The 18,523-nt window shown below is 46.7% G+C and overlaps 1 protein-coding gene across 13 annotated transcripts; it reads right to left on the minus strand.

Annotated features, from left to right (window-relative positions):
* Window positions 1–131: 131 nt before the first annotated feature.
* Window positions 132–15,620, minus strand: ECSIT (ECSIT signaling integrator). Of its 13 annotated transcripts, none has more exons than XM_073220393.1 (9): window positions 11,852–11,915; window positions 11,506–11,645; window positions 6,121–6,239; window positions 3,752–4,169; window positions 3,177–3,400; window positions 1,445–1,547; window positions 1,191–1,339; window positions 983–1,088; window positions 132–462 (listed from the first exon to the last, which is right to left on the minus strand). In XM_073220393.1, exons 3-9 carry the CDS (start codon window positions 6,214–6,216, stop codon window positions 224–226), a joined length of 1,335 nt encoding a protein of 444 aa, XP_073076494.1. In that variant the 5' UTR covers window positions 6,217–6,239; window positions 11,506–11,645; window positions 11,852–11,915; the 3' UTR covers window positions 132–223. The 13 variants fall into 13 exon arrangements, with proteins under 13 accessions (XP_073076494.1, XP_073076496.1, XP_073076495.1 ...); XM_073220395.1 differs by having other exon boundaries at window positions 11,502–11,645; XM_073220394.1 differs by lacking the exon at window positions 11,852–11,915 and adding an exon at window positions 11,829–11,846.
* Between the last annotated feature and the right edge of the window lie 2,903 nt (window positions 15,621–18,523).

Below are 18,523 nucleotides of genomic sequence, written 5' to 3' on the forward strand. Positions count from 1 at the left end.
TGTCAGGGGCACAGAGGGAAGGCTTGGTGTCCGACCCGTCAGTCCTACACGCTGGCGAGTCCTTGAAAAGCCATGGCGCCAGGCATTAAAGGGGCAGGCGCGCCGCACTGCCAGGGAGGAGAGAACGCAGCCCAAGCCGGAAAATTTTTATTTTCTTTACACTGAAAGGTCATTTCACACTTTCACACCAGTCCACAGCTTGTGGCCCTGTGGAGGCTGTGGCTCAGCTCTGGCCGTGCTGCTGATTGTCTTCCTCTTCCTGGCCCTCGGGTGGAGGTGGAGGCGGCTCCTCCAGCCCTGAGGAGGGCGCCAAGAGCTCGCCGGTGGACCCTGCCAGGCGGAAGACCACGGGGATCTGGGCCAGGGCTGGGTTGGTCTCCTGCAGGCCCCGGATCCACTTGGCCAGTGTGGCCTGGTCATGAGCACCTGCCATGCATATGGCGAAGATGGGGCCTTCCTCCACTGTTGGGAAAGATAAATCTTTAGAATTTGTGTATTAGGGACTGGAGCAGCCCCCTCACACCCATACTCCGGGGACAAGGGTGGGGACTTGAAGCTTCCTTTTGGCTTTCTCATGTGTCCAAGCCTTTGCGTAAGATACCCGCTCTGCTTAGTCTGCTCATCGCACACTTCACCTGGGTTATGCTTCCTCCAGAAAGTCATCCCCCCTCACCCCACCCTATGCTGGGTGGTGTGCTCCGCCCCCGAGATCCCAAGAATATAACTTGCCTGTTTCCCCATTGGCTGGACCTGCCCAAAGGCAGGGACTGGGCCTGTCTTGGTCACATTCATAGCCAGCCCAGAGGTGGCAGGCCTGAGCCCCTGGGGGGTGAGATTGCGTGTGTGTGTTGAGTGGATGTGTATAATTGGGCATCTGCTTGGTCTGTGTGGGGTAACTGGGCAGGGTATCAGCCTGCCACCTCCCTGGACCCCAGAAGCCATACCTCATCGTGTTTGGAATCCTGCCCATCCCTGGTCTTACCTTTATCGATGGCAAACTCATAGTCATCCCAGCCGCTCCTCTCATAGTCCAGGTCCAGCTGCATTGGGTAGTAGAGGCTCCACTCCTCTGGAATCTCCTCTACTTCCTACTCCAGGAGGGGGATGGAGGCAGGGTCAGAGGCCCAGGAACTCCTAGCCACCGGCAACCTCCCCACACGAGCTCTCAGGGTAGCACCAGCACCCCTCACCCTCTCCTCCGGGGGCAGCAAGTCAGCTCTGAGGATGTGGTAATAGACACACTTGTCACGGAGCCACAGGGAGAAGGGGCCCTCAACAAAGAGAGGCCGGGCTGGGTTGTGGTGGGCCAGGGCAGCCTGCTGGTCGGGACTCTGGATGCCTGGTGTGGAGACACAAGTGCCTGGGGGCTCTGCCCAAAGGCCCAGGGAGTGCACCCGGCCGGCCCAGTGAGAATCTAGCCACCCGGTAGTGTGCTAGGCCTTACCTACAATGTGCGGCTCGCAGGGATCTGCAGCCCCTGAAGAGTCTGTGGGCAAAGGCATCTGCAAGGAAGAGCAGCGATGGAAGGCTGCAGCACCCAGCCCTTCCTGAGACACCAGGGAGACAGGAATCGGGGGAAGGGGGGAGTCCAGCTAATTTCAGGCCCCTCTTAGGATATGTCTATTGGGCCTCCTACCTGTCATTCAAGCCCATCCCTTCCTCACTTCTATTCAATTTGGCAACAGCTACTGACATTTAATGCTCACACAGGGGAACACGTGGACAATTCCCTCTTGATGATTTGGATCAGATCATTCCCCTTATAAATCTGGTGTCAGTGATTATTTTACATTTCAACCTCTCTGTATTTTTCAAAATGAGACGGGAAAAAATATTTAAATGCAAAAACTATATATGCAACAAAAAGAAATTTAAAAAGGTATATATGTGCTTGCAGATGAGTAGGATCTCTGTGGAAGGAGACATGAAGTGATCACTTCCAGAAAGGAGACGAGGTTGAAGGGCCAGGCTGGGCCTCTTTCTGTGTGTTCTGTGCACTGTTTGGCTTTTAATGCATTACTTTTGAAAATGAAGTAATGAATTGAAAATACCTTCCTGTGCAATATACACAAGGCCAAGTCTCTGTCCTCTTTGACCTGAACCCTGCATCACCCACAATGCCACCCTGATGGTCCTCTGCCCCACCCCATCCAACACCATCCGTGCGGCCGCCAGGGGGCGCTTTAGAAATCGCAAATCCTTCCAGAAACCTGACTCCCACCCATCCCTCCTCTTTGAGACCTCCCAGGGCCTTTTCCTGACCTACACGTTGGAAGCCAAGCTCTTTAACCCCGCATTTTCTGTGCGTCTTCTCCCGACCCCTACTCCCACCCCCTGCACTGGGAGGAGGAAGCCCTTGCTGCGTCTCCAGAGACTCCCAGCTGCCCTCTGAGCCCTGATGCACACTGCTCCCTCTGCCTGGAATTCTCTCACTTCCCCCATCCTGCCGGAGCACAGCTGGCCCTCACCTCCTCCTGCCCCTTCTGGGTTCCCACAGCCCCCAGGGCTTCTCAGTCTCAAAACCAGCAGCTCTGAGAGGAACTGCTATTTGGGGGTCACCCTCCAGGACCAGATGACAAGTGCTGTGAGGGGCTTTTGATCCCCTTTGTGGCCTGAAACGAGTCAGGTCCCCAGGACATGGGGAGGGTGAAGGGGTGGACGGAGTATGGAATATTTTCTTCAGTCATTCAACAAATAACTGCTGAGCATCAGCATGGTGCAAAACCCTGTGCTGGGCCTTGGGAGACACGGGGGAAACTGAGTCACAGGACTGCATAATCAAGCTCAGCACAGGAAGGAAGGGTGCCTTAGCCAGGAGGGAGGAAGGGGATCTTAAGGAAGGAACAGTAGAGCTGAGGACTGAAAAACATAAAGTGTCCCCTCTCCGGGGAAGAGTAATCCTGGCAGATGGAACAGAGAGTGCAAAGGTCTGAGGAGGGAATTGGCAAAGAATGTTCAAATTACAGAAAGGCAGGCAGACACCTGGAATATAATGAGCATAGGGAGAGCATAGGGCCAGAGGTCAGATGTCAAGGGTATGAGGACTGAGGGCCATGGGAATCAAGTGGAGGTCTCAGCCAGGAAGTCACGGCCAGTCTGAACCACAATCACTCAGAGCTTAAGTGAAGGGGGCACAGTCAGTGGGGGTGGTTGAGCATGTGGACAGGGGTGGATACCTGGTAGACGGTGACCCTGGCACTAAGGTCAGGCTCCATGTGCTGCAGGCCCAACCTGGCCAGGTCCACAGGGTCCTGGGGCAGATCCCGGGGAATGGGGAAGGGGTTGATGTTCTTGAAACGGGAGAACCACAGCTTCATGCGCACGAACTTGAGCATAGGGTAGCTTTTACGTCCAAATATCTGAACCAGCAGGAACTCGGTGTCCTCGTTGGGCATAACCCCTGCACTGGGCAGATGGACGCAAGGCCTCAGGGATGGCGCATAGGAGGAAAGGGGAGACTGGAGACATGGGAGGCAAAGACGAGCAGAGGGGATCAAGGGGAGGGCCAGAGGGAAAGAAGCGGAGACGGGGGAATTTTAAGTCAGGAAAGGATGAGAGAGAGGGAGAGAATCCAAGAGAATTTAAGGAAACGTCAGTGGGAGAGAGGAAAGAGATGAGACAGACAGACAAGAAGGGGAGCAAACGAACCATACAGGACAGACAGGTGAGTCAGAGCCATGGAAGGATGGAGGGGCTGAGACCACGGAGAGGGAGGCAGCCTGGTCCACGGCCCAGAGCCTGCTGGCCTCACCGTGGTTTTCCATCTGCTCCAGGACCGCAATCCCACACTCCTGCTGCCGTGGGTAGTGGATGAAGACGCTCTGGAAGAAGTTGCGAGGCCGGAAGACCTCTTTGGGGAAGATGTCGAGCAGCAGGTTGTAGACGGCCAGGTCCCGCTCGACGCCATACTCCCGCATCTTGCGCAGGGCCAGGTAGATGAAGTCAACGTGGCCGCGCTTGTGCACGCTGTACTGCCCGAAGTTCTGCACGGCCCGCACAAAGCTCGCCTTGTCCCGAGCCCCATCTGACGCCTGCCTAAACAGCTCCTCATGCGGTGCCAGGGTCTTGGTGAGCCTCCTCGGGGGCTCAGGTGGGCGCGGGACCAGGGACCATTCGGAGTTGCTGGAGACTGAGCGGCAGTGGAGGCCCTGCGAGGCCTGGGGGGGAACCTGGGGATCGAGGATGGCTGCAGGAATCTGGCAGCTTTTAGTGCCCCTTGGGGACTCCTGGGCTGGCTCTTTCCTGGGAAAGGTGCCAGGGGGCATCCCTAAGGGCCTCCCAGGAAGCGTGGTGCTGTGGTTACAAACCCAAGGTCAGGCACCACTACAGAGTGTTAGAAAACAGTGGTGAACCCCCACGGAGCCAATTCGGCAGCATTCTGCACCATGACAAACACACACCTTCTGACGCAGCAATCCTGCACCTGGTATTTAAATCTGACAGCAGTAAACACACATGCACTAAATGACCTCTGTACATCCGCTGCCGCAATGCCAACAGCCCCAGCGTGCATCAGCCAGGAAATCACTAAGGAAATGGTCATGAACCTGGACAAGGAGCCTCTGGCACTACACACAGAGGAGGTCTCACACGACCCGGAATGAGCTCCACTGTCTATCATTAAATGAAAAAAAGCTGGTATGAAACAATGTGTAGAGTAGGCTCCCAGGTGTGTAAAAAAACCGCAGCTTACATATACAGGAGAACCTCATTATCTGTGGATTCTATATTTGCAAATTTGCCTACCTGCTGAAATGTATTTGTAATTCTAAATTCGATCCTTGTGATGCTTTTCTGCTCATTTGCAGACTGGGGAGAGGGGTGAAAAATTTGAGTCACTCAGTGTCTACATTCCCAGCTGAGCTCAAACAGTGAGGCACTCGGTCTTGTTTTGGCTCTCAAACCATCAGCAAATGTCCTTTAGAGGTTTGTTTAGTGCACGTTTTCTACGTCTTTTTGTTGGCGATTTTGCTGCTGAAAATGGCCCCCAGGTGTAGTGCTGAATGTCGTCTAGTGTTTTCCTGCCTGCAAGGAGGCTCTCCTGTACCTTACAGAGAAAATACCCATGGCAGATAAGCCTTCTTCAGGCATGAGTTATAGTGCTGTTGGCTGTGAGTTTAATGATAATGAATTAATATATATGAAATAAGATGTGTTTAAACAGAAACATACATACAAGGTATACGGATCAGTTGATAGAAAGGTTTTGACCAGAGGCTCATAGGAACCTACCCTATATTTCCCCTGGGATCAACGGTTCAGTATTCACTATTTCAATATATGCAGTCACTTTATAAAACTACAGTGAATATTGAGAACTATATGTATATATATATATTTTGCATCTCTGAAATATCTCTGGAAGGAAATACAGTAAGTGTGCAACATCTCTTGCCCCTAGAGAAGGGAGCTAAAGGGTGGTCCAGAAAGAGAAGGACAGACCCTTGTCACAATGTAGCCTCAGAACTTTTTGAATTTGGAGTTATTATTGCCCACTGTAACTATCTTTATTATCCATTCTAAAGACAGATTTCAAAAACTGCAATAGAAAAAGAAAATGCAGATTTTGGAGAAAATGCAGGATTTTTGCCTTGACTGCCTTCCACCATGTTATGCCCACATCCTACTTTAATGCTCAGGCTTCAGTTTCCCCATCTGTTATGACCCTTCCCATGAGTCAAAGGGACTGTTTCCCAGAGTGGGGAGTTCATAGTGCTGGGAACAGGCCCAAACCCTCTGGAACAGAAGTTGGCAAACCCTTCCTGTGGGGGTAAAGCTCACCAGCTGCCTGATTTACCAATAAAGTTTTATTGAAACACAGTCATGTGTGTTCATTATGTCTGGTCTGGGTCTGCTTTTATGCTTTCGTGCATTAGTTATCATGGTCATCACCTAAGACCACTTAGCTCATATTTCCCTATATTCAAATTCAACCCCCTCACTCATATGAGCACGGCACCTCTTAAAATGAATAAGGCACATTAACCTGGTCCTCAGAGCGGATAGGCCGGCCCGGACTCCCCAGAGCTGGCTTCCTTGGTTGCATCCTGAAGGCACTGGGAGCAAACCCCAGGCATGCCTGCGTCCCTCCACCTCAGCACTTGTCTGGCTGGTGGTTACCTGAGTGAAGGGCGATCTGGGGAGGGCAGGTCCACAGAGGCCTCCCCAGCCCCGAGCAAGGCCCCGGGCCAGCAGGATGGCTTGGGCCCAGCTCATGCCTCTGTCTGTCGGACGACCACCTAGACAAGAGAAGACAGACAATGTCACCCGAGTGCCCTAGCTGCTAACAGAGACAAGACCCCCCCTCAGGGGTGGAGGCCGAGAACCAGACTAACTCACCATGCCCCACTGGTTTCCGCATCCACAAGATGCGACTAAAGTGACTGTTAAAATCAAGGGTCCCTGTTCTGTTGGGCCAAAACCCTACTGTGAGGAATTTGTTCCCACAATGGTCCCCCTCGCTACTGAATCATTCTTGTTTTTTTTTATCTGCTTTATTTGTATATCATACAGTTATAGTGTAAAATTCAATGGATTTTTAAAATATATCCAGAGCTGTGCAGCCATCACTGCAATCTAATTTTAGAACATTTTTGTCGCCCCAGGAAGAAAACCTCTGCTCACTAGCAGTCTGTCACTTCCCTGACTCCCAACTGCAGTTAACCACCAGCCCACTATTTTTATAGATTTGCTTGCTTGTGGGTATTTCATAGAGAATCATGGTATGTGCTCTTTTGTGACTAGCTTTTCACTTAGCATGTTTTCAAGGTTCATCCACGTTGTAGCATGCATCAGAACTTCCTTTTTTTTGCCAAACCAACCAAACAAAAAAAATTCTGTTACAATGGCTATAACCACGTTTTATTTATCCATTTACCATGTGGACATTTGGGGTTGTTTCCACTCTTTGATTTTTCTGACTAATGCTGTTTATGGACAGTCGTGTGGATGCTTTCGTGTGAACATATTTACACTTTGCTTGGGTATATACTTAGAAGTCAAATTGCTGGGACATTTGGTACTTGTTTTCAACCTTTTGAGGAACTTCCAAACTGTATTCCAAAGTGGCTGCACGATTTTACATTCCCACCAGCAGCATATAAGGGTCCCAATTTTTTCCCATCTTTGCCAATACTTGTCTTTTTTATTACAGATATTCTAGTAAGTGTGAAGGGTATCTCATTAGATTTGCATTTCCCTAAAAATTAATGATGTTGAGCATCTTTCTATTGTGTATCTTTGAAGAAATGTCAATTTAGATTATTTGCCCAATTTTAAAAATTGGGTTAGTATTTTTACTTTTCAGTTGTAGAAGTTCTTTATATATTCTGGATATAGACCCTTATGATATAGAAATACTTTCTCCCATTCTTTGGATTGTTTTTTCACTCTCTTGATGCTATCAGTTTTGGCACAAATATTTAATTCTCATGCAAGCCCAATTAATCTGTTTTCTCTTATAGCTCTTCTTTTGATGTTGGATCTAAAAAAAACCATTGCCTATCCCAAGGTCATGAAGATTTACTCCTATGTTCTCTTATAAGAGTTTTATAGTTTTAGCTCTTACATGTACATCTTACATTTAGATCCACACTTTGAATTAATTTTTATGTATGGTATTAGGAAAGCATTCACTTCATATGGATAACCAGTTGTCCAGGTACTATTTGTTGGAGACTGCTCTTTTTCCATTTTATTGTCTCGGCATTCTGCTGAAAATCAATTGATCATCAATGTAAGGGTTTATTTCTGACCTCTCAATTCTATTCCATTGATCTAGATGTTAAAGACTTATGCCACTATACACTGTTTTCATTATTATAGTTTTCTGAAGTTTAAATCATGAAGTATTTCATGACACTACTTTGTTTTTCCTTTGTAAGATTGTTCCAGCTATTTTGGGTCCCTCATAATTACATTTAAATTTTAGAAATGAGCTTTCAGTTGCGAAAAGCAGAGGGATTCTGATCAGGATTGTGTTGAATCTGTAGATCACTGTGGGAATATTAATATCTTAATTTTAAGTCTTCTCACCTATGAACATGGGATACCTCTCCCATTCATTTAGACCTTTAATTTGTCTCAAAAATGTTTTACAGTTTTCAGTGTATGAGTCTTTTATTAAAGAGACTTTGTTAAATTTATTTGTATTTCATTCTCCATGAAGCTACTGTATATGGGTTACTTTCTTATTGCATTTCTGCACTGTTCACTGCTAATGTACAGAAACACTATTTTTATATGTTGATCTTGTGTCCTGTAACCTTTCTGAATCATTTGTTAGTTCTAGGAGCTTTTTATTGGATTCTTTAGGAATTTCTACATACAGGATAATGTCATCTGCAAATAGAGATAATTTTACTTCTTACTTTCCCATAGGGATGCCTTTTCTTTCTTTCTCTTACCCAAGTATCCTTGTTGGAGCTTTCATTACCATGCTGAACAGAAGGGGCAAGAGTGGACATCCTTGTCTTCCTCCTGTTGTTAGGGGAAAGCATTCAGCCTTCCAACATTAAGCATGATGTGAGCCATGGTGTTTCAGATTCCCTTTATCAGGTGGAGGAAATTCACACATCTATACCTAGCAGCTGAGTGTTTTTATCAGAAAGGTATTGGATTTTACCAAATGCTTTTTGTTGTATCTACTGAAATAATCATGTGATTTCTGTCCTTTTTCTATTAATATGGTATATTATATTCTCTGGTTTTCAGGTTTTAAACTAACCCTGCATTTCTGGGATAAATTGCACTTGGTCATGGTGTATAATCCTTTTATATGTTGTTAAAATTTGGTTTACTACTATTTGATTGAAAAATTTTGCAACCATATTCATACAAGATAACAATCTGTAGATTGGAATCGGAGTAATGCTGGGAAATGTTTGGATCATTCTTATCACTATTTAAACGTCCTCTAGCACCTCCCATCTTGACCTGCAGTCTCCCTCCAGCCTGTTACACATCTCTGCTCCCTTTACAACAAAGCTTCTCCCAAGCGTGTCTCCTTCCTCAGTCTCTCCAACTTGGCTGCTGCCCCATCCACTCCATTGACACCACCTGTAAAGGTCCCCTGGGTGTTCTACAGTTACCAAGGAGGTGATTACGTCTCAGGCATCATTTTACTCAATTTCTCAGAAGCATGTGGCATGGGCGAGGCACTCCTCCCTTCTTGACACTACTTATTTTCTTCCTAGCACCCAGGCCTGTCTCTCAGGCAATCAGCAAGACCCACTTCCTTCTCTAAAGTTTGCCATGTGTGCAAACTTGAATGTGCAGATGAATCACCCGGGATCTTGTTAAAATGCAGATTTTGATTAGCGGGTCAGGGGTGAAGTTAAAGACTGTACATCTAACAAGCTTCCAAGTGATGCTGATGCCTCTGGTTTGGGGACCACACTTTGAGGAAAAGTGCTGCAAAGAGCCCCACATTCTAGATTGTCTGTCTGGTTCCCTGTGGTATCATTCAACTTGTTCCTTTCTTCTCTATGTTCAAAGAAAACTGCAATGGTTTTCAAACTTTGTTCGTATGAGAATCATCTAGGGAGCTTTAAAAAACTCCACAATGCGAACCCTCCTACACTGTTGGTGGGAATGTAAATTAGTTCAAACATTGTGGAAAGCAATATGGAGGTTCCTCAAAAAACTCAAAATAGAAATACCATTTGACCCAGGAATTCCACTCCTAGGAATTTACCCTAAGAATACAGGATCCCAGATTCAAAAAGACATATGTACCCCTATGTTTATACAGCATTATTTACAATAGCCAAGATATGGAAGCAACCTAAGTGTACATCAGTAGGTAAATGGAAAAAGAAGATGTGGTACGTACACACAATGGAGTATTATTCAGCCATAAGAAGAAAACAAATCCTACCATTTGCAACAACATGGATGGAGCTAGAGGGTATTATGCTCAGTGAAATAAGCCAGGCGGAGAAAGACAAGCACCAGATGATTTCACTCATCTGTGGAGTATAAGAACAAAGCAAAAACTGAAGGAACAAAACAGCAGCAGACTCACAGAACCCAAGAATGGACTAACAGTTACCAAAGGGAAAGGGACTGGGGAGGGTGGGTGGGAAGGGAGGGAGGGATGAGAGGATTGTGGGGCATTATGATTAGTACATATAATATAGGGGGGGTACAGAGAAGGCAGTGTAGCACAGAGAAGACAAGTAGTGACTCTATAGCATCTTACTATGCTGATGGACAGTGACTCTAATGGGGTATGTGGGGGGGACTTAATCATAGGGGGAATGTAGTAACCACAATGTTGCTCATGTGAAATCTAAGCATAAGATTGTATATCAATGATACCTTAAAAAAAAAAAATCCTATGCCCAGGCCATACCCCAGATAATATTAAATCAGAAAATCTAAAGGTAGAACCTTTTAGATCAGCATTTTAAAGCACTCCAGTGACTAATATGCAACTAACATTAAGACCTTGATCTAAACCTTAGCTACTCAAAGTGTGTTCCAGGTACTGGCTACATCATTATCATCATCTGGGAGCTTATTAGAAATGCAAAATCCCAGCCTTAACTCAAGAGTTCTTCTATTGCGATAAAGTCTGAGAAATGACAATCTATGCTCTGATGGATGTCAAATATTGATGCCAGCCCTGAGCTCCAGCCTCTATACCTAACTGCCATTTTGGCGTCTACCCAGCCATCTCAAACTTAATTTGCTCCAAGTTGATGTCTCTACTTAAACGTTTTATCACCACCCAAACCAATGGCACCAACATTCCTAGTCATCCAGGCCACAAACCTAGGAGTCATTTCTCTGAGTCCACTATGTCCCTCAATCCCCCATTCAATCCATCAAGTAGTCCTGGTGACTACTTCCAAATCCATCCCAAATGCATCCATTTTTCTCCATCTGCAGACCACCACCCCAGTCCATGACCTCTTTCCTGAATACCTACCCAGCCTCCCACTTCTTTCCTCATCCGACTCCGGTCAGTTCTCCCCCCTGTGGCCTGAGGGAGCTTACTTAAATGTAAACTAAATTCAGTGTTTTCAGCTTTTAACTAGCTGATGGTATGCCATACTTAAAATACAATCACACAGGGTCTACCCCTCCAAACTCAACTCTAATCACTGGCAGCTCCAGCTACACTGTTTCCTAAACAACCTACGTTTATTCTAGTCTCAAGAGTCTTTGCACTTGCTTTTGTCTGGATATTTCTTCTTCCAGTTCAGTCCATAGCTCTCTTTGGTCATTCAAGTCTATATTCAAATGAAAGGTCTTCCCTGACCCTACACCCCACTTCCAATCTAAAGCCCCCATCACCTGATGACTGCATTTTTTACAATTTTAGCATTTGAGATCACCTGTCCCCTTTACTTCTGACCTGTTCAATGTCTGGCTTCCATAGGGCATCAGGGAATTTTGTCTCTTCCTCATCGCTGTGTTTCCAGCACCCAAGGCAATGCCCGGTGTATGGTAGGTACCTAAGAAGAGCTAAATTTCTACAAAACGGCGGGATGTACCTACAGCAGTTCTGAGGCGGCCTGCCAGGATTCTGAATTCCTTAGGAGAAACAGGCAAACCAAGGTTGAAATTCCAACCTAGCTGCCCACTCGCGTTATGATCTGGGAGGGGGCCTTGACCTCTCTGAATCTCAGCTGTTCCATCTGCAAAATGGGAGATTAGGGACGGGAGGAGGCGGGTACATGGAGGCGGCCTTTCCCGGCACATCCCCGCCCCCACCTCAAAGGTCATGGTGCCCTGGCCCTGCAATCGGGCCCCTCGGGGGCTGCCCTCCCGCCCTACAGGCCCAGAACAGGCTGTCCCAGAACCCAGCGTATTGTGCTCACCTCCCCACGCGCGACCTACTTACTCACGCGGCCGGCTGAGGGCTCTGGACCGGGTATGGCTTGCCACTGGGAGCCGCCATTTTGCCCAGAGAGCTTCCGGGTCAAGAGCCGGGACAACAGCAAATCGAAAACTCCGATTTCCAGAGATCCCGCCCAAGCGGGAGGAAAACCAATAGGAACGATGAAAAACCTTGGTACCGGCCCTCAACGGGCCAGGCCCCTCCCCTAACGAGGCTAGCCGAATCCCTGCCCTGGGAATTAAGGAGCTTAGCCCAGGAGGGAGTAATTGGACCGTTCTGGGGTTGGAATGCAGGGCTTGGGGGTCTTGACCCCAGTTGCGGCCCTAGTTTTCCCACCTGAAATGTGGGAATGAAATATTAAACGTGGAAGTGATGTGGACTTCTTCATTTGGCCAACAAATATTTATTTAGGTATTTAGATTTCTGCTTTCTGTCATTCTACCATCTCAAAGAAAGCATGAAGTTACAAAAATTAATTCAACAAATATTTATACATATTTTAAAACAAATGTATGCTAGATGCGGAAGGAAATATAAAACTAATTTGTAAAAGGAAAAGAAACTTAAGTTCTCCAAGTGCTTAAAATTTGTTTGCAAGGAAGGGCATATTTTCCTTAAGTTAAAATGTAAAATGCTACATGTGATTAACAAAATGGTCGATATTAAAAAATAGATTAATTTTTAAGAAGAAATGTTATAGCCTGAGCTTTGTGGCGATTATGCAGGTGTATATAGATGTAAAAATTCATTCAGTTCTCCATTAAGATGTGTAAATTTTGTTTTAATATCTCAATTTTAAAGTTTTTAAGAGTGATAGTTGATTCCTGGACCTATAATATGTATACTTTTCTATATGTATGATGTACTTTAGAATTCTATTTAAACACTTTAACCCATTGGGATGACCATTCTCAAAAAATACCTAGATCTTAGTAAGTGTTGGTGAGGATGTGAAGAAAGTGGAACCCTTGTTCCCTTGTGGGAATATAAACTGCTTCAGCTACTATGGAAAACAGTATAGCAGTTCCTTAAAAAAGTTTAAATGGAGTTGCTATATGATTCAGCAATTTCATTTCTGGGTATATTCCCCAAAGAAAGCAGGGAGTTGAACACATAGCTACATACCTATGTTCATGGAAGCGTGATTCACAGTAGTGAAAGCAGATCCAGTGTCTATGGACAGATGAGCAAATAAACAAAATGTAGTGTATCCGTACAATGGAATATCATTTAGCCTTAAAAAGAAAGTGTTGGTATATGCTACAACATGGATGAACCTTGAGATCATTGTTAAATGAGATAAACTAGTCACAAAAGGACAAATAATATTATGATTCCATTTGCATGAGGTACTTCAGGTAGTCAAATTCCCATAAAAATAGAAAATAGGTGGTGGGGGCCAGTGGGGCAGGGGAGGAGGATAGGGAGTTTGTGTTTCATGGAGACAGGATTTCGATCTTAGAAGATGAAAAGGTTTTGGAGATGCCTAGTGGAGATGGTCGCATAACAACATGAAGGAATTTAATACCACAGAACTGTACACTTTAATATGATGAATTTTATGTTATATATTTTACCACAATGTTTTAAAAAGTTGACCTAAAAAAAGATAAGTGATATAGAGAAAAGTGAAGCAGAGAAAAAGAAGAGGTGCAAGAGGGTTTGCAGGTGGACATTGGCTGGTTCCAGGAAGGCCTCATGAGCAGGTGACCTTCAAGTAAAGATCTGAAGCAGGTGAAGGAACTATCTGGAAATTTAGAAAGCATTTTGGGCACGAGGAACAAGCGCAAAGGCCCTGGAGTGACTGGAGTGGAGTGAATTTAGGGGAATGTGACAAGAGTTGAGATCAGAGTACGGTGTGTATAGGGGAAGCTCCTGGACTCCCCCAGGAAGTTCTAGATTAGCATATCCAAAGGGGGCTTGGCAGTATCAGAGGCTCCAAGCTAGGTCGGTTATCCGCCCCCATAAAGTCATTTCTGCAGTCCCTTAGACCCCATGACGTGGGGGCGCAGGCATGGGAAAAGGAGGATACCTTCAACGACCCTTAAAATACTTGAACTACACTGCGCAGCCGCAGCACATCAGCTACATCGAGATTCCTGTGATTGGCCGAGCTGAGAGGAGCTGCATCCAATCAATTGCTGGTCCAGGAAGACTTTTGCGTACCCCTCCCCAGCACGTTGACGGGCACGTGGGCAGCTGCTTGGTGAGCTACTGCCCTCTGCTGGGCGTGCCCAGCTAAGCGCGGGCGCAGTTGCTCTGCCTAGCTGGGGTTTGGGTGAGGTGTGGGTGGTGGTGGGGTCCAGGACCTGGCCATCGCCTTCGGAGCTCCCAGTGTCCTTTCTCCTGTTGAGGCAATTTCGGCTCGTATTTTTTTTTTATCCTTCCAGAAATAGTGGATTCAAACACGCATTGACATATTTTTTGTATTTATTAACACACAACACGATATAGTATGTGTGAAGCCCCAAGTGGATCTCTTAACACGGAGTCCTCAAAACACCCCTAGGAAAAATAGCAGCTTCACGATGGAGGATCCTGTCAGACACCACTTTAAATTAAACAAGGGACGAAGGGTAACATCATCAACCATGAGTCATAGTAACATCATGAGCCCCTGATATAAGAAAGGAACATCACCCCTCTGGTATCCTTCCAGTAATGCAAATACCTCAATCTAATAAAGACAAACCAAATGGAGAAACAGTCTACAGAATTACTGACGAGTACTCTTTAACAGAGTCAAGGTCGTGAAACAGGGATTGTCACAGACTGGAGGGCTTTAAGGAGACGTGACCACTAAACATACTGAGGGATCTTGGATTGCGTCCTGGAACCAAAAAAGGATATGACTAGAAAACTTGGAGAAATCCAAATCAAGTCTGTAGTTTATTAATAGGATTGTACCAAACTCAATTTCTTAATTTTGATAAATGTACTATGGTTATGTAAAATATTAACAGTAGGGCAGCAGGGTGAAGGATATGTGAGAACTCTCTGTACTATTTTTGCAACTTTTCTGTAAGTCTACAATTATCTCAAAATAAAAAGTCAAAAGCAAACCTAAGAAGCAGGCATTATTAATATGCCCATTTTCCAGAAGGAGGAAACTGAGGCACAGAGAGGTTAAGACACTTATCCAAAGTCATACAGCCAGGAAGCAAAGAAGGCATGTCCCAAACCCATGGAATATGGATTCAGAGTCCCTGGTATAACCATAGCACCACAGTGCTTTTATTTAATTGAAACAGAGTGCTGTATATTCTGTCTTTGTCCTTGTCTATGTCACATGTTCCCTATTGGTAGATCTACAGGGTGACTTGTTATTAAAAGGCCACTGCAGTAAATGTTCTTGCACATGTGTCATTCTTCACACCTACACTTGTACTTCTTAGGAATATTCTAAAAATGAGATTTGCTATCTAAGAAGACAGGATTTTCCAGAGAAGTGGAACCAACCATCTATAATATATATCACCCCAGAGACACACAAATATGTGTGTGTGTGTGTGTGTGTGTGTGTGTGTGTGTGTGTGTGTGTGTGTGTGTAGAGACAGAGAGAGAGAGTGATTTATTATAAGGAATTGACTCACGTGATGATGGAGGCTGAGAATTCCAGGATCTGCAGTTGGCAAGCTGGAGACCCAGAAGAGCAGATGATGTAGTGAAGGCCTAAGAATCAGGAAAGCCAATGGTATAAGTTGCAGTCTGGCAGCTGGCAGGCTTGAGACCCAAACAGAGCTGATGTTTTAGTTTCACACTGAAGGCAGGAAAAGACCAAGCTCAAGGCAGTCAGAAAGGAGGAATTTCCTTACTGGATGGAGGGTCAGCCTTTTTGTTCTATTCAGGTCTCTAACTGATTGGATGAGGCCTGTCCCTATGGGGAAGAGAAACCTGTTGTATTCTGTCTACAAATTAAAATATTAATCTCATGAAAACACCCTCACAGACACATCCAGAATAACTTTTAACCAAGTATCTTGGCACCCCGTGGCCCAATCAACCTGACACATTAAACTAACCACCAGAAAGGGTAAGGACATTTGTTATTTTTTAAAAAAGCTTTCTTGTTCAACCAGTTGTTTTTTAACAAAATATCTTGCAGAGTTCAAGGGTGGACAAGGGAGTGGGCAGCTGTAGAATGGCCTGGAATAACCTCAGCCACAGCCTGGGATCCAACCTCCTCTCTACCCTCCAATTGGTCTTCTGGAGAGGGTTGGAATGGAAACACAAAGGGGACCCCCTCCTCAACTGTCCCCAGCCCATGAGATGCTAGGAAATCATGCCCTTCCTTTGTGGTTAAGCACCAACATTTCTCGGATGTGGGTTCGAGTCCTGACTCACTGACTTTAATTCCATTTACTCAGTGAGCATTTTTTGAGTGCCTGCTGTGTGCAGACACCATCCTGGACATGGGGGGCATAGAGCAGTGAACAAAATAAGCAAAGCCCCGTCCCCTGTGGAGTTTCTGTCCTTTCTGGATGAGAGAGATAATAAGCAAAAAGGAGGTAGGAAAAAGCAAGGAAAGGAAACAGAGAGCTGTGGGGTTTTTTTTAAACTCATTTTTAAAAAGAAAGTCTTGTGGAAGTAGGTATAACCCATTGTTAGGTGCAAGCATTAAGCCACATGCATCCTCATGCCCATTCTCTCAAAGTCAGTCTGGAGTGCAGAATTCTATTATTTCAGAGCAGGTAATCAGGAGGGAAGGCCTCTTTGAAGAGGTGACATTTGAGCAGAGGAAGCAAGAGAGAGGCCATAAAGGCGTCTTGGGGAAATATATCCAGCAGAAAGGGTTGCTAGTGCAAAGGTCCTGAGGTGGCAGTGTGCTTGGCCATTCACGAAATACATACGGAAGGATATGGGAGCATCAGGATCAGTCTGCCCCTAGGAGAATGGGATGGTTTCTCTGAAACGTGAGTTTGTTCATCTGTAAAATGGGCCTAGGGGTTTCTATGCCAAACTGATGGTGGTGAAGTTTAAATGAGATTGTGCCTGGTACAGAGCCTAGCGTGGAATAAGACCTCCACACACAGAAGCCATTAGGAACAACAGCCTCTGCCTTTTCGGGAGAGGAAAGCTAAGTGAGGAGGGGGCTGGCAGAGGCAGGTTGCCAAGGCAGGGGCAGGGGGCAGGGAGCTGTGACTCTCACCCAGAGACACACAAGTACAGAATTGTGTGCGTGTTTATTGGATGGCTCTGAGAGTCCGAAAGGTTTAGGATTCTCTGAAGATGAAGGAGAGGTTGGGTTTTTCTTTCATGACTGCCCTGAACCCTTTGGGAAACCCCGTTCCTTGCAAGATCCCACAGATGGGCCAGGGCCTGGGACACGCCAGACAGGAGCTGCATAGAGGATGGCACACCGGCAAGCTGGTGATGGGGGAAGCCCCCAGGACTGGGGCCTCCAGATGGAGTCCGCGCCCTCTCTCTGCCTCTATTCCCATCTGCAGAGACAGAGAGAGGCAAACGCAACACGAAGACATCGAGAGAGAAAAAGAATGACCCAGAGACGTGGAACAGAAACAGAAACACAGAGATGGAGGGGTAAGGAAAAAGAGAGGAGACCTGGGGACAGTGAGAGAGACAGAGACAGTGAGATACATTCACAGAGACAAAGACAGACAGTAAAAGGCTGGGGAACACAGAAAGGGGCATAGAGCGACCTAGGGACAGAGCCAGAGGTGGAGACGCAAACCCACAGAGGGAAGACAGAGACCCAGAGAGGGTTGCCCCCTAGGGAGACCCCGGGTTGCCCCGTCTGAGGGCGCGCCACGAGCTCCCCGCCCCGCCCCCGTCGTGCCTGGGCGGTGACTTCAGAGCCCGCGCGGATTCTATAAATGGCCAAGCCGCGGCCGGCCGGGGGCGGGGCCGAGTGAGTCAGCGCCCCGCGCGTCACCGCCGCCCGGACCCCGCCCCCGCCCCGCCTGGGCCGCCAGGGGGCGCCGGCGGGAAGCAGCCGGTGCGCACATGCGCAGGATTCCGGAATTCCCGCGTTTGAATTCTGATGGCGTCACCGCCGTGCTGTGTGACGCCCGGCAGTCGGCTTCACCTCTCCGCGCCTCATATTAAGTAAACCCCCACCTCATGAGGCTGTTGTGCAGAATGAGTTAACAGATGCAATGCACCTAGTATTTAGCGGTATCTAACTGCCAGCTCATTTTATGTATTTTCGTTAACTTGACTTTAGCATACTAGTTCGCCCAGTACTCTAAAGGTGAGGTCTGTCCTCCCTAGCATCCCACCACCACCCGGGGGACATTTGGCAATGTCTGGAGACGTTTCTGTTTGTCAAGACGAATAGGGTGCTATTGTCATCTCGGAAGTAGAGGCCAGGGGTTCTGCTTAAAATCTTACAATGTGCAGGGTAGCCCCCCATCACTAAGCATTATCCAGCTCTGATGTCGGCAGTGCAGAGGTTGTGAAACTGTCTTAGCTTCACAGCATTAGCTGCAGAGGCCTAGGTTCAAATTCTGCTCTGCCACTGGCAGGCTATGTGATTCCACTGGGAAAGTGAGTTCACACCTTGTGCCTCAGTTTACCTATCTGTAAAGTACATATTATAACAGTATCCATATCTGAGGGTGTTGTGAGGTATGAGCTGATACGTGTACAGTGCTTGGAACCACACCTGGCATAAAGACTTGTTACAGTAACATGTCACAACTGTGCCCTCAGCCT

Source organism: Manis javanica, chromosome 13 (genome assembly GCF_040802235.1).
Source record: "Manis javanica isolate MJ-LG chromosome 13, MJ_LKY, whole genome shotgun sequence".
NCBI lineage: Eukaryota > Metazoa > Chordata > Mammalia > Pholidota > Manidae > Manis > Manis javanica.